At 65.5% G+C, this 14,194-nt stretch overlaps 2 gene segments (V, D, J or C); both read left to right on the top strand.

The window, feature by feature from the left end:
• Positions 1-405: 405 nt before the first annotated feature.
• LOC118678965 lies at positions 406-1,948 on the top strand. The segment is given in 4 exon segments: positions 406-703; positions 755-1,132; positions 1,218-1,538; positions 1,614-1,948. Coding segments are annotated over 4 exon segments (1,332 nt in total).
• Positions 1,949-2,176: 228 nt separating this feature from the next.
• On the top strand, positions 2,177-13,886 carry LOC118678964. The segment is given in 6 exon segments: positions 2,177-2,372; positions 4,344-4,477; positions 4,837-4,929; positions 12,408-12,783; positions 12,963-13,289; positions 13,480-13,886. Coding segments are annotated over 6 exon segments (1,521 nt in total).
• Positions 13,887-14,194: the final 308 nt, after the last annotated feature.

Below are 14,194 nucleotides of genomic sequence, written 5' to 3'. Positions count from 1 at the left end.
GGGCCTCTGGACCCCAGGCCTAAGGGGGGGCCTGAGGGTGGGGTAGAGGAGACATCTTGCTGATCCCTGGGGTCTCGGGGTCCCTGCTCCATAGTGGGGGGGCGATGGCACTGAGCCTCTGCTGCTTGAGGAGCGGAGAGCTCCCCCATGGGCGGGTGGTGTGTACTGCTACTCAAGGCCCAAGGGTCCGACCAGAGGCGGGGACAGCAGCAGCTTCGGGCAGCACAGGCTTTGTCACAGGGTCTGGGAGGAACCAGGGATGAGCCCCAAACGAGCCAGGGCTGCTCCGTGCCCCAGGCTGGAAGGAGGGCCCAGGCTCCCTCCCAGACTCCCGGGGCCCTGGGAGAGGCTGCCCAAGGCCAAGGCGCCAGCACTGACGGGACCCCGTTCCATCCTGCAGTCTCCATGCGGCACCCAGACGTCTTCCCCTTGGCCCCCTGCTCCAGAGGCACCGCCGGGGGGGCCGCCTCTGTGACGTTGGGTTGCCTGGTCAAGGACTACATCCCGGAGCCTGTGACCGTGACCGTGACCTGGGACACGGGGTCCCTGAATACAAGCGTCGTGACCCTCCCCGCCGTCTTCACCTTGAACTCCGGCCTCTACACCACCATCAGCCACATGACCGCCTCTAGCCAATGGGCCGAACAGACGTTCACCTGCAGCGTGAGGCACGCCGGGTCCACAATCGTCAGCAAGCCCAAAGGTAGGCCCAGGCCAGCGGGCGAGGAGCAGGCCGGGCAGGCGGGCGGCGGAGGGGGGCTCAGAGGCTCAGAGAGGCCTCCGTGGGGCCCGCCACCTCTGTCCCCAGCGTGCGCCACGAACGTCACCCAGCCCACGGTGAGGCTCTACCACTCGTCCTGCGACCCCAGCGGCGACACCCACGCCACCATCCAGCTGCTGTGCCTCATCACCGACTTCACCCCGGGCGACCTGGAGGTCACCTGGCTGGTGGACAATCAGAGGGGCGAGAACCTGTTCCCGACCACCGACCCCCCTCGGCAGGAGGGCGCGCTGGCCTCCACCTCCAGCCGGCTCAACATCAGCCAGGGGGAGTGGGTGTCCCAGAGAACCTACACCTGCCAGGTCAGCCTGCACGGCTGCACCGTTAAGGCCCAAGCCCGCACCTGCCCAGGTACAGCCCTCCCCGCACCCACACCCGCCTCTCGGGGCCGGCAGGGGCCGGACGCAGCCTCACGCAGCCCCTCCGCACCCTCCAGAGTCCGAGCCCCGCGGAGTGAGCGTCTACCTGATCCCGCCCAGCCCCCTGGACCTGCACGTCCACAAGTCGCCCAAGGTGGCCTGCCTGGCGGTGGACCTGGCCAGCCTGGAGGGAGTGAGCCTGCAGTGGTCCCGGGAGAGCGGGGCCCCCCTGACCGGGGCCACCCACAGCAGCAAGCGCCACTTCAACATGACTTACTCCATCACGTCCACCCTGCCCGTGGACGCCGGCGACTGGATCGAGGGCGAGACCTACAAGTGCAGGCTGACCCACCCGGACCTGCCCCACGCCATCGTGCGCACCATCGCCAAGGCCCCCGGTGAGCGGCCGGGCCGAGGGGAGGCGGGCGGGCGCCCCTGGAGCCGGAGCCGGCTGACCCCACGCCCGTCCACAGGCAAGCGCGCTGCCCCCGAGGTCTTCGTGTTCCCGCCGCCTGAGAAGGAGCAGGGGGCCCAGGTCACCCTCACCTGCCTGGTCCAGAACTTCTTCCCCGCGGACATCTCGGTGCAGTGGCTGCGGGACGGCGCCCTGGTCCCCAGCCACCAGTACGCCACCACGCAGCCCCTCAGGGACCCGGGCGCCAGCCCCGCCTTCTTCGTCTTCAGCCGCCTGGAGGTCCGCCGGGCCGACTGGGAGAAGAGGAGCAGGTTCACCTGCCGAGTGACCCATGAGGCTCTGCCCAGCTCCCGGACCCTCGAGCGATCAGTGTCCAGAGACCCTGGTAACTAGCGCCTGCCTCCTCCCGTCCAGGGCTCTCACTGGGACGGGGGAGGGCCTGCCGGCCCTGCCCCTGTTGTCAATAAACTCAGTGCCTGCTCAGAGCCTGGTGCACCAGTTCTTGGGGGTAGGACTGGGAGGCTGGGGTGTCTGGCAAAGAGGAAAGGACTTCCGAGAGGGGACAGGAGGGTTGGACGGGGCTGAGCGGGGCTCTGTCCACCATCCTCCTGCCAAGCCCCCATGCATCCTGCCCACTCCAAGGAGCCCTGGGAACCAGAGGGCAGGCCAGGGGAGGACCATGGGGACCCCAGCTCAGCCCACAGCCCCTGCCTCTCCGGAGGCCCTGGAGGCCTTGGTCTCCACCCCAGGCTCCTGCTGGCCCCTCTGGACACAGACAAGCTCCCCCAGGTGCAGCTGCACACGCAGACCCTTCTGGGTGGAGAGACGGGCTGAGTGCGATGCCCACACAGACGCCCTCAAGCAGGGAGCCAGACAGCCCCCGTCAGCCCCACAGCTGGCGTCCCCAGAAACATGGGCAGGGACAGGTCCCAACCCTGAGCCCACCCCACCCTGACCCTCACCTCACTCCACCCAGGCTGTCCCGGGAAAGGCCGGCCCTCACAAGCTCGCAAGCATGCCCCCATGGGCCTCACACGCAGTCATGCCTGCCATGCTGGCCCTGCCCCCACACACTCTGCAGTGACCCAACAGCACAACCCACCACCAACCTCGGTGCCCCATGTGGGCAAACACATTGCCCATGCCCACCTAGGCAGCCTCCCTTGATCTATCTCTTACCCAGGCCACCCCGAACCCTTGCTCCCCATCATGCCTGGGCCACAGGACCCAACACGGGCATGGAGAAAACCCCCCCCTCTCTGGTTGGGAGCCCAGCAGGCCTCCCCCCAAACCCTCCCTGCCAGCTGCGTCCACAGAGGACAGACACATACATGGAACAGACACACACACTGATGAACAGGGCACAGACACAGAGACATATATACATGGACACACACACACACAACACACACAGAAACAGACAGCTACACACACAGATACACATAGACACAATGCAAAGACACACACTGACATACTAACACAGGGAGAGACACATGTGGACACACACATGGTTGCACTGACACACATGGACACACACACACCGCAGAGCAGGCTGCTGGCCCTGTGTCTGGGGCCTGGAGGCTGCAGGGATCAGAGTCAGGGACCAAGCCCTCCCCCACTCCAAGCTCGTGTGCACATCCAACAGCGTAGACCCCCAATCCATCCTGTGCACACACGCGCACATGCATGCACACACACACATGTGCACACACACACATGTGCACACACGCGCGCGCGCACACACACACCCCAGCATTCGGGAGCATTTCTCATGGGAATGCCAGCCCACACCCTGAGGGCACCGCCCAGAGGGACCGGCTGGTGCACTGCCCATGAGCCTGGCTCCTGTACGCAGGCACGCCTCAGTCCTCGAAGCAGGAGGCCAAGGGACAGCGACGGGACCAGCACAGGGCCAGGGGCAGCTCGGGCCCCGCATGGCCAGGCCCCTTGGAGCGATGGCCCAGGCTGAGGGGCTCAGGTCCCCCTGAGGGCTCAGGGCAGCCGCTGTGCACAGTTTAGAGGGGTCTCCGGGCCGCAAGCGAGAAGCTGAGCGAGCACGGGGCGGGGTGGGCGCCGTCCTCCCGGGTAGGGGCTGGGCAGAGCAGGAGCTGCGGTGAGGGCCACAGGCCTGGCTGGGGAGACCAGGGTCCGGATGGCAGCCTGAGGGATGGAGGGAGAGAAAAGGCGCCACTGGAGTGGGGGCAGCAGGCAGCGGGCTGCAGCCCTCCCAGCAGCCACCCTGGGCCAGGCCAGGCAGTCTCAGACCCCAGCCCTCCTGCTGGGCCGGCTGCTCCGGGAAGAGGCCACGGGGCTGGACAGGGACTGCCTGAGCCCCAGGCATCAGGGACCAGGCTGCAGGGCCCTGTGCTGCCCACACTGAGGCTGGGGGCTGACTGACCCCCCACACTGAGGTGGGGCTGACTGACCCCCCACACCCAGGCTGGAGGCTTACTGACTCCCCACACCCAGGCTGGGGGATGACTGACCCCCCACACCAGGCTGGGGCTGACTGACCCCACACCCAGGCTGGGGCTGACTGACCCCCCACACTAGGCTGGAGGGCTGACTGACCCCCCACACCCAGGCTGGGGGCTGACTGACCCCCACACCCAGGCTGGGGGCTCACTGACCCCCACACCCAGGCTGGGGGCTCACTGACCCCCCACACCCAGGCTGGGGGCTCACTGACCCCCACACCCAGGCTGGGGGCTCACTGACCCCCACACCCAGGCTGGGGGCTCACTGACCCCCACACCCAGGCTGGGGGCTCACTGACCTGCACCCGCAGAGCTGGACCTGCAGGACCTGTGTGTGGGGGCGGCCGAGGGTGAGGAGCTGGACGGACTGTGGAGCAGCCTCTTCGTCTTCATCGCGCTCTTCCTGCTTAGTGTGAGCTATGGCGCCTCCGTCACCCTCTTCAAGGTGGGACCCTGCCCCCCTTCCAGGGCCGAGCGGGGAGGGGGTGGGAGACTCCGCAAGATGGACAGAGAGCCCTGGCCAGTGTTTCTTAGTGGGTAGAACGCCGGCCTGTGGACCAAAGGGTCCCGGGTTCGATTCCGGTCAAGGGCACATACCTTGTTTGCAAGTTCCCCGGCCCTGGTGGAGGTGCATGCGGAAGACAGCCAATCGATGTGACTCACATCAATGTTTCTCTCTGTCTCTCCCCTTCCCTTCTACTCTCCCTAACAATCAATGGGAAAAATCCTCGGCTGAGGATTAACAAAAAAACAAAAAAACTAGACTGAGTCGGGCGGAGGCCCTCACAGGCGCCCTCCTTGCAGGTGAAGTGGGTCCTGGGTGCTGTCCTGCCGGGGCCGCCCCAGGCCACCCACGACTACGAGAACATCGAGGACATCGCACGGCCGGCGGCCTGGGTGCGGAGCAGCAGCCCCGGCCTCGCTGCCTTCCTCCCCCGGCCTGAGCGTCCTTGAGGCCGCTCTGCCCCAGGCTGACGGGAGCTGATGCACCTCCAAAGGGGCCAGGGACCAGGACCCAACCACAGCTCACAGACATCCGGAAGGTTCCAGCTCAGGCCCAAGGCCCTGGCACCCAGGGGGCCACCAATCACAGCCCCAGTCCCACCCCATCTGCCCGCCCCCAGAGTGGCCAGGGCTGCTTGACCCCAGCCCTCGAGGTCAGGGCTGCTCCGATTCTTACTGGACAACTCCTGGACCACAGTGAGGCCTGGAGCCATGGCCTGGCCCACCGCCCAGAGTCCGGAGCCAAGCTGAGGACCCAGAGCCACGTCCAGCCCCAGGTCTCACTCCCTGGCCTTCCTCCCAGTCTGAGGGCTCTGCCCCTGGGGCCCTGGGCCCTCTGCTCACCCTCCTGCCGCCACCCTACCCCTGTCCCTGCCGGATGTGGAGGCAGAGAAGCCCTTCTGGGAGAGGCTCCGAGACTGTGTGGGGCTGTGGGCAGGGCCTCACTGGTGGGAAAAGGGGTCCCACAGGCAGAGAAGGGGTCCCACGGCGTCCACACAGCAGCCACACCATCCAGCAGCCCCAACCCCACCCACCACAGCCTCGTCCCACCTCCCACTCTGGCTTGGCAGTTCGGTTTCCTACCCTTTGGGTTTCTTAGTAAAGTTCTTTTTTTACAAATTCCAGGTCCCCTGGGTGTGCTTTGGAGGTGGTGCCTGTGGTCCCATGGGGGTGGTCAGACGAGGGGCACAGGGCACTTCTGGGGCTGCAAGGGGCCCTTCGACGCCCCCAGAAACACCTCACCTGGCCCCCATCATACCCGCTTGCTGGTCTGCGGCCCAGACTCGTTGCCCCTTCCCACACTGACACGAAGCCAGCACCCCGACTCCGGTGGTCAGTGCCGGCCACGGGGACACAGCTTCCAATCCCCAGGCGGGGCCAGGATCAGCCTCCCCCAGTCACCGCTCCAGCCACCCACCCGCTGAGCACACACACACAGGCCGTCCTTGGCCCCCGTCCTCCCCGGGCCAGGCTGGGTGGCTGGGTGGGCTGGGTGGGGCTGGCCGCCATCCTGCTGGAAAAGGAACCAGGTGAGCCCAAGAGACGGCCGGAGGGCCAAGGGCCGTGGGGGCACCAGGCCCTGCTTCCCCAGGTAAAGAGGCAGCTGCCCTGGTTGGGGGACCCGCCCCTGAGGGCCTCTGTGCAGCCGCTGGAAATGGGAGGAGAATGCGTGAACACACATGATGAAGAGCAGGGTTCTCTCACATACAAAGAGCGCTCGGGAGCCAATAAGAGGACAGTGAGCAGTGGGTCCCTCACAGCAAGAAAAAACCAAGTGGCCAAAAACAGGAAGAGCATGTTCAGTAACTAGAAAAGGTGCCATAGGAGGAACCCGGGTGGGGGTGGGGGTGGGGGTGGGGGTGGGGGTGAGGTGGGGGAGTCTGCTCAGGGTCTCACCCCGTCTGTGGTGTGGACAGTGTTAAGGCCACTCTGCAGGCCCAGGGGCCGTGTTGCCAGTATCCAAATGCCCAGGCCCCCTGGACAGGAGACTCCAGCCCCCCAATGTCCCTTCAGAGAGCCTGGCTCCATGTGGGGGAGGGGGGGGAGGGGCCCACATCACACAGCCGATGTGGACGAGGATAGAAACACCAGCGCGCAGCCTGCCAGGCTCAGACCTGGGCACCCAACCCCATTGGAGTAGAGAGGCCATGACCGGGGAACTCTGGGCCTGTCCAGAGACGCTGGGGGCACGCCAAATAGGGCACCGGGGCACAGGGCACTGAGGGCAGGGGCCTTCAGGCTGCGGCCCGCACTGCTGTGCACTCACACAGACACACACTCGGGGACACACACTCACTGACACACTCAGGGACACACGCTGTCACACACTTGGGGACACACACTCTCACACACAGATGCACACACAGCCGCAGGGAGCAAGGTCTCCCCGCCCCCTACACAGGCCTGTCCAGCAGAGCCTGGTGCCCTCCTGCCCTCCTCCTGGTCTCCTGCCCTGGGAGCCCCCAGCCCAGCTCAGCGTCCTTGCTCTCTGACTTGCACCCCAGATCATGAGACACCCCACAGTCCCCAGAGCAAGGACAAGGGCTCGATTCACACATTGAACTGCATCTCTGCCAAGCCCAGGGGGGAGGAGTACGGGTCATCCCACCTGCAGGCCACCCCACCTGGGGGCCAACCCCTGGGGCCTGAGCATGGCAGGGCAGGGAGGGGACAGGACCACCCCCGGGCCATGGGACCTGCCACCCGCCTCCCAGCAGCAAGAGGCTGCCTCCCAGGCCCCCCTCTCCACCCCCTCCCCCTATTAACCCCCACAGTGGCCTGAAGGGTGACCCCAAAACTGGGTCCACATCCCCCTGGAACCTGTGCCTGGAGCCTCATCTGGAAAAAGGGTCCTTGCAGACGTGACTAAAGCTGAGGGTCTTAAGATGAGAGCCTCCCGTGGCCCCCAGTCCGCTGGCTGACAAGCATCGTCACGAGAGAGAAGAGGAGATGCAGACACAGAGGAGACTGGGCACTGTGTCCACCAGCCGAGGGACACGTGGAGCCCGGAGGCTGGGAGTGGGGCCTCCGGAGAGCGCGCTGCCCTGGCCTCCAGACTGAGAATGAATTTCTGTTTGAAGCCACTTAGCCCGTGGTCCTTTGTCATGGACGCCCCACAAGCCGGCAAGGCTTGGACACACAGAGGCCCCCCTCCTTCCAAAGAAGAAGCCCAAGGAGGACCCGTCCCCGCTCTCCCCTCCCAGCGGGCCCCTCGAGCAGCCCGACACTCCCACTCGGGCCTCTGCCAGCTGCCGCCGCCACCAGTTATCACTAGTCAAGGTGGTGTCTCAGGCCCCAGTGGACGCCTCCTCTTCTGCCCCAAGTCACAAGCCCGTCTGCTCCCCCATCTGGGGGGCCGTGCCATCCCTGTGTGAGCCGGCCGAGTCCCCCCATTGCTCCCACTGCCCTCCTTGGTTTCGCCCATGCCAGGCACTGTGCCAGGCATGAGGCCCCATCACGCATCCCTTGCTGGTACCCCTGATCCCTGGGGCCGGGCTTTGGACCCCATGGCCTGGGGGTTCCCGGGCAGGCAGGAAGGCCGAGCCGGGTCTCGCTGATTTTGCTCAGTGGATAGAGTGTCAGCCTGTGGGCCAAAGGGTCCTGGGTTCGATTCCAGTCAAGGGCACGTACCTCAGTTGCAGGCTTCTCCCTGGTCGGGGCTCATGCAGGAGGCAACCAATCGATGTATTTCTCTCTGTCTGTCCTCTCTCTTCCACTCTCCCTAAAAATCAACGGAAAAATATCCTGGGGGGAGGATCAACAACCAAAGAAAGAAGGCGGAGCTGCTGGACACTCATCCCCACGCAGACAGCGCTGGTGCCGGAGGCTGTGCAGGCGGCTTTGGGACAAAACCCAGGCGGCCTGGCGCCCCGGAGTCCTGGGGTCCTAGGAATACCCAGAGGCTCTGAGGTGCCCCAGGCTCTCCGCCTCAGTCCACCCTCTGCCTCCGGCTCCGCCTGCCCTGGGCCCCTGATCCCTGTGAGGACCTGACCTCCCTGGGGCCAGTGTCACTGACCTGGAGGGGACAGTCAGCACCTTCTGCATGTGAAGTAATGACTGACAGGTAAACACAGGCGCCAGCCAAGCCCAGCTGCCCTTGTGTGTCCAGGCCGGGCCACCTTCTGGGAGTGGGGGTCACCGGTGGGGCCCCTGGGGCCTGTGGGAAAGCCCTGGACGGGAAAATGGGCAGATGCGGGCCCAGGCAGCACGTGCTGCCCCAACCTGCAGGGGTGGCCTCATGCCCACCCTGGCTTCAGGCTGGGCCCTAGATGTTCACAGTCTTCTTGCCCACCCTGTGGCCTGCTCACTGGGGGTCAGCCCTGTGCCCGGGACCCCTGCCCCATGGCCCTCACAGCCTGGGGCCACCTCAGCCTGTCCCTCGGCTCCCACTGCACTGCCTCAGCCTCTGCGTCCCTGCAGCTCGGCCCCCGGCCCAGCCCCATGAGCAGCCACCTGAGCCAGGACCCACCGCCAGGCCCAGGCTCCTGAGGGTCACAGCCCAGGCCACACACACCTGGCCTTGCCACAGCCAGACCACAGACCAGACATGACGTGCAGACGGGCAGCCGAGACTGGTGGGACAGGAAGTGGCGAGTGACCCCATCTAGGGTGATGACACGGTCTGAAGCCCCTCCCCAGACTGCCCCTCAGTATCAGCCTTCCCAGAGCGAGCGAGAGCCAGCAGGGGCAGGGGTCTCTGCACCACACAGCCTCGGGCAGGGCAGCTGGCCAGGGGCCTGGCCTCTCAGCCTCAGACCCTCCAGCAGCCTCGAGCAGGTGGGTCCTGGATGCTGCCCCATCTCCTCCTCATCAGGCACTCTGAGCCGTCCTGGGACCAGGGATGCGGAAAGCAGACACCAAGACAGAGGAGAGAGAAAAAGCAAACAGGACTGAGAGCCAAGAGGACCCAGGGCAGGATGCTCTACCCGGACAGGGATGAGCTGGGATACTGTGGCCTGGGCTGGACTGGGGTGGGCTGAGTGAACTGGGCTGGGCTCGGCTAGGCTGGGCTGAGCTGAACTGGGCTGAGCTGAACTGGGCTGAACTGGGCTGAGCTGAGCTGGGCTGAGCTGAACTGGGCTGAGCTGGACTGAGCTGAACTGGGCTGAGCTGGGCTGAACTGGGCTGGACTGAGCTGGGCTGAGCTGGGCTGGACTGAGCTGAACTAGGCTGAGCTGGGCTGAGCCGAACTGGGCTGGACTGAGCTGGGCTGAGCTGGGCTGGGCTGAGCTGAACTGGGCTGAGTTGGGCTGAGCTGAGCTGAGCTGGGCTGGGCTGGGCTGAGTGAACTGGGCTGGGCTGGGTTGGGCTAAACTGGGCTGAGCTGGGCTGGATTGAGCTGAGCTGGGCTGAGCTGGGCTGGATTGAGCTGAGCTGGGCTGAGCTGGGCTGGGCTGGGCTGGGCTGGGCTGAGCTGGGCTGGATTGGGCTGAGTTGGACTGAGTTGGACTGAGCTGAGCTGAGCTGAACTGGGCTGAGCTGGGTGAGCTGAGCTGAGCTGAGTGAACTGGGCTGAGCTGGGCTGAGCTGGGCTGAGCTGAGTGAACTGGCCTGAGCTGGGCTGAGCTGGGCTGAGCTGGGCTGAACTGGGCTGAGCTGAGCTGGGCTGAGCTGGGCTGAGCTGGGCTGAGTGAACTTGGCTGAGCTGGGCTGAGTGAACTTGGCTGAGCTGGGCTGAGCTGGGCTGAACTGGGCTGGATTGGGCTGAACTGGGCTGAGCTGGGCTGAGCTGGGCTGGATTGGACTGAACTGGGCTGAGCTGGGCTGAGCTGGGCTGGATTGGGCTGAGCTGGGCTGAGCTGAGCTGGGCTGAGCTGGGCTGAGCTGAGCTGGGCTGAGCTGAGTGAACTGGGCTGAGCTGGGCTGGGCTGGGCTGAGCTGAGCTGAGCTGGGCTGAGCTGGGCTGGGCTGAACTGGGCTGGGCTGAGTAAACTGGGCTGAGCTGAACTGAGCTGGGCTGAGCTGAGTGAACTGGGCTGAGCTGGGCTGAACTGGGCTGGGCTAAGTGAACTGAGCTGAGCTGGGCTGAGCTGGGCTGAACTGGGCTGGGCTGAGTAAACTGGGCTGAGCTGAACTGAGCTGGGCTGAGCTGAGTGAACTGGGTTGAGCTGGGCTGAGCTGGGCTGAGCTGGGCTGAACTGGGCTGAGCTGAGCTGGGCTGAGCTGGGCTGAACTGGGCTGAGCTGAGCTGGGCTGAGCTGGGCTGAGCTGGGATGGATTGGGCTGAGCTGGGCTGAGCTGAGCTGGGCTGAGCTGGGCTGAGCTGGGATGGATTGGGCTGAGCTGGGCTGAGCTGAGCTGGGCTGAGCTGGGCTGGGCTGAGCTGAGTGAACTGGGCTGAGCTGGGCTGGGCTGAGCTGAGTGAACTGGGCTGAGCTGGGCTGGGCTGGGCTGGCCTAAGCTGGGCTGAGCTGGGCTGAGCTGGGCTGAGCTGGGCTGGGCTGAGCTGAGTGAACTGGGCTGAGCTGGGCTGGGCTGGGCTGAGCTGAGTGAACTGGGCTGAGCTGGGCTGGGCTGAGCTGAGCTGAGTTGAGCTGGGCTGAGCTGAGTGAACTGGGCTGAGCTGGGCTGGGCTGGGCTGAGCTGGGCTGAGCTGGGCTGAGCTGAGCTGAGCTGAGCTGGGCTGAGCTGGGTTGAGCTGAGTGAACTGGGCTGAGCTGGGCTGGGCTGAGCTGAGCTGAGCTGGGCTGAGCTGAGCTGGGCTGAGCTGGGATGGATTGGTCTGAGCTGGGCTGAGCTGGGCTGGATTGGGCTGAGCTGGGCTGAGTGAACTGGGCTAAGCTGGGCTGAGCTGAACTGAGCTGAGCTGAGTGAACTGGGCTAAGCTGAGCTGGTCTGAGCTGAGCTGGGCTGAGCTGGGCTGAGTGAACTGGGCTGAGCTGGGCTGAGCTGGGCTGAGCTGGGCTGGATTGGGCTGAGCTGGGCTGAGTGAACTGGGCTGAGCTGGGCTGAGCTGGGCTGGATTGGGCTGAGCTGGGCTGAGTGAACTGGGCTGAGCGGGGCTGAGCTGGGCTGGATTGGGCTGAGCTGGGCTGAGTGAACTGGGCTGAGCGGGGCTGAGAGGGACTGAGATGAGCCGGCTACCAGTTGTCAAATGGGAAGACGTGGGTTCTGTATGGATCACCTCCAGAGCCAGTTCCCTACCCGGGCTGCCCCCTGTGTTTCCAAGGGCACATGAGGGCCATGCAATCAGAGGTACCTGTGCCCTCTCTTCTCCCACCATGTCCCTGAGAGAATCAGAAACAGACCAGTGGTGTCCTGTGTACCCAGCCTGTCTGGGTGGGACACCTCACAGAGCTGGTTTGGTTGAGTCCCTAATCGCCAGAGCTTCGTACGCCCTGCGGTGGGCCTCTGCTTGCTGGGGGCTGCGGTGGGCCTCTGCTTGCTGGGGGTTGTGGTGGTTTGCAGAGGGGGCTGGTTAGACTGGACTCTGACCAGGGAAGTCTCAGTGGCCCACGGAAGCCCAGGCCCCTCTCCTCTGCGTGTGCCCTCCAGCACAGCAAGGCTGGCCCACGGGGCAGGTCAGCTGTAGGACCAGGCCCCTCGGTGCTCACCTGTGTCCCCCTCTGGGCTCACCTTTCATGACCCCAAAACTCTGGGAGAGACATGGCCATGCCCACTGCACAGAGGGAGCTGAGGCCCCAGTGGTGCCCACTGACTCAGCTGGTCCACGGAGAGCCATGTGGATGACGTGGCTCCATTCGCACGTGGCCTGTGTAAAGAGCGTTTCCCGGTCCACGTGCCGGAGCCCGGAGCAGCGTGTCCAGAAACAATGTGGCTGGACTCAGCAGCGAGTCCCAACCCCGATGCCTGGCCTTCGGGCTGAGTGACCTTCGGGCAGTCACTCGCCCTCTCTGTGCCTGTTTGCCCAGGGCAGAGGGGCGGTGGGCATCGTCTCATCTGCGTGGGGCTGTCCGGGGTCTCACAGCGTGTCCTGTGTTGCAGTGAGCCCCAGCAGCCCCACACTCTTCCCACTGAGCCTCAGGAGCACCGACTCAGCTGGTCACGTGGTCATCGGCTGCCTGGTCCAGGACTTCTTCCCATCGGCGCCCATGAACGTGACCTGGGGCAGCAGCGGGCCGGGCACCTCCATCCGGAACTTTCTCCCCGCACCCACCTCCCGGGGCCTGTACACCATGGTCAGCCAGCTGACCCTGCCAGCCGACCAGTGCCCAGAGGGCGCGACCCAGAGGTGCCACGTGCAGCACCACACCAGCGCCAGCCAGACCAAGGACGTGCCCTGCAAAGGTCAGAGGTCGGGCCAGGGCGGAGTGGAGGCACCACCACACCCACCAGGGCTCCCCTCAGACAGCAGTGGGCTCAGGTGGAGCCCCCGCAGAGCTGGGAGAGGGTGAGGGCGGGGCTGGAGCAGGAGGACGGAAGGGGATGTGGGCCCAGGGGCACTGAGGGCTCTGTCTCCCTCTCAGTTAAGACACCCACATGCTTGAACTGCCAGCCCCGCCTGACCCTGAGCCCGCCAGCCATCGAGGACCTGCTCCTGGGCTCCAGTGCCAACCTCACGTGCACGCTGAGTGGCCTGAGAAAGCCCCAGGGTGCCAGCTTCACCTGGAACCCCACGGGTGGGAAGGATGCCATCCAGGAGGCCCCGCAGAGTGATGCCTGTGGCTGCTACAGCGTGTCCAGTGTCCTGCCAGGCTGTGCCGAGCCCTGGAACCGCGGGCAGAGGTTCACCTGCACCGCCACCCACCCTGAGGCCAAGAGCCCGCTCTCCGCCACCATCGCCAGAGCCTCAGGTGGGCCGGGCCCCACCCCAGGGGCGCCCCAGCATCCCATGGTGGGCCAGGCGCACGCCTAAGCCTGCCTGCCCCAACCCCTGGCGCCCCACTCACATTCTACAGAGGGAAACTGGGCACAGGGCACCCAGTGGGCAGAGGGGCTCTCTCCTCCCTGCCCACACCCCTGACTGGCTCCTCTGTCCCCCAGGGAACACCTTCCCACCCCAGGTCCACCTGCTGCCGCCGCCCGCAGAGGAGCTGGTCCTCAACGAGCTGGTGACGCTGACGTGCGTGGTACGGGGCTTCTACCCCGGCAACGTGCTAGTCCGGTGGCTGCACGAAAACCAGGAGCTGCCCCGAGAGAAGTACCAGACGTGGAGTCCCCTGCCCGAGGCCAGCCAGGGCAGCGCCACGTTCGCCACGACCAGCGTGCTGCGCGTGGACACCGAGGCGTGGAAGAACGGGGACAGCTACTCCTGCATGGTGGGCCACGAGGCCCTGCCCCTGAGCTTCACACAGAAGACCATCAACCGCCTGGCGGGTAAACCCACCCACGTCAACGTGTCTGTGGTCTTGTCAGAGGTGGACGGCATCTGCTACTGAGCCACCCGCCCACCCGCCCCACCCTTGAATAAACTCCGTGCTCGCCCAAAGCAGCCACCATCCCTCCAGCGCCTGACTTGATCCTCTCGGCGGGGCACCTCGAGGTGCCCTCACACCCATGCGCTTGTGTGTGTGTGTGTGTGTGTGTGTGTGAGCGTGAGTGTGAGCGCCTGGATGTGAGCACGTGAGTGTGAGTGTGAGTGCGTGGTGCACAGTGATTGAGGCCAAGCTGGAGTGAAGCCTGAGGCTGGCAGAGCCGTGGGAGGCAGACACGGCTCAGTGGGCCCTGAGGGCATGGACACCACAGATGGTCCCGCTTG

This window comes from Myotis myotis, unplaced genomic scaffold, assembly GCF_014108235.1.
Source record: "Myotis myotis isolate mMyoMyo1 unplaced genomic scaffold, mMyoMyo1.p scaffold_m19_p_21, whole genome shotgun sequence".
In the NCBI taxonomy this organism is placed as follows: domain Eukaryota; kingdom Metazoa; phylum Chordata; class Mammalia; order Chiroptera; family Vespertilionidae; genus Myotis; species Myotis myotis.
The sequence above is the reverse complement of the archived record's forward strand: the minus strand, read 5'-3'. Positions and strand labels throughout refer to the sequence as shown.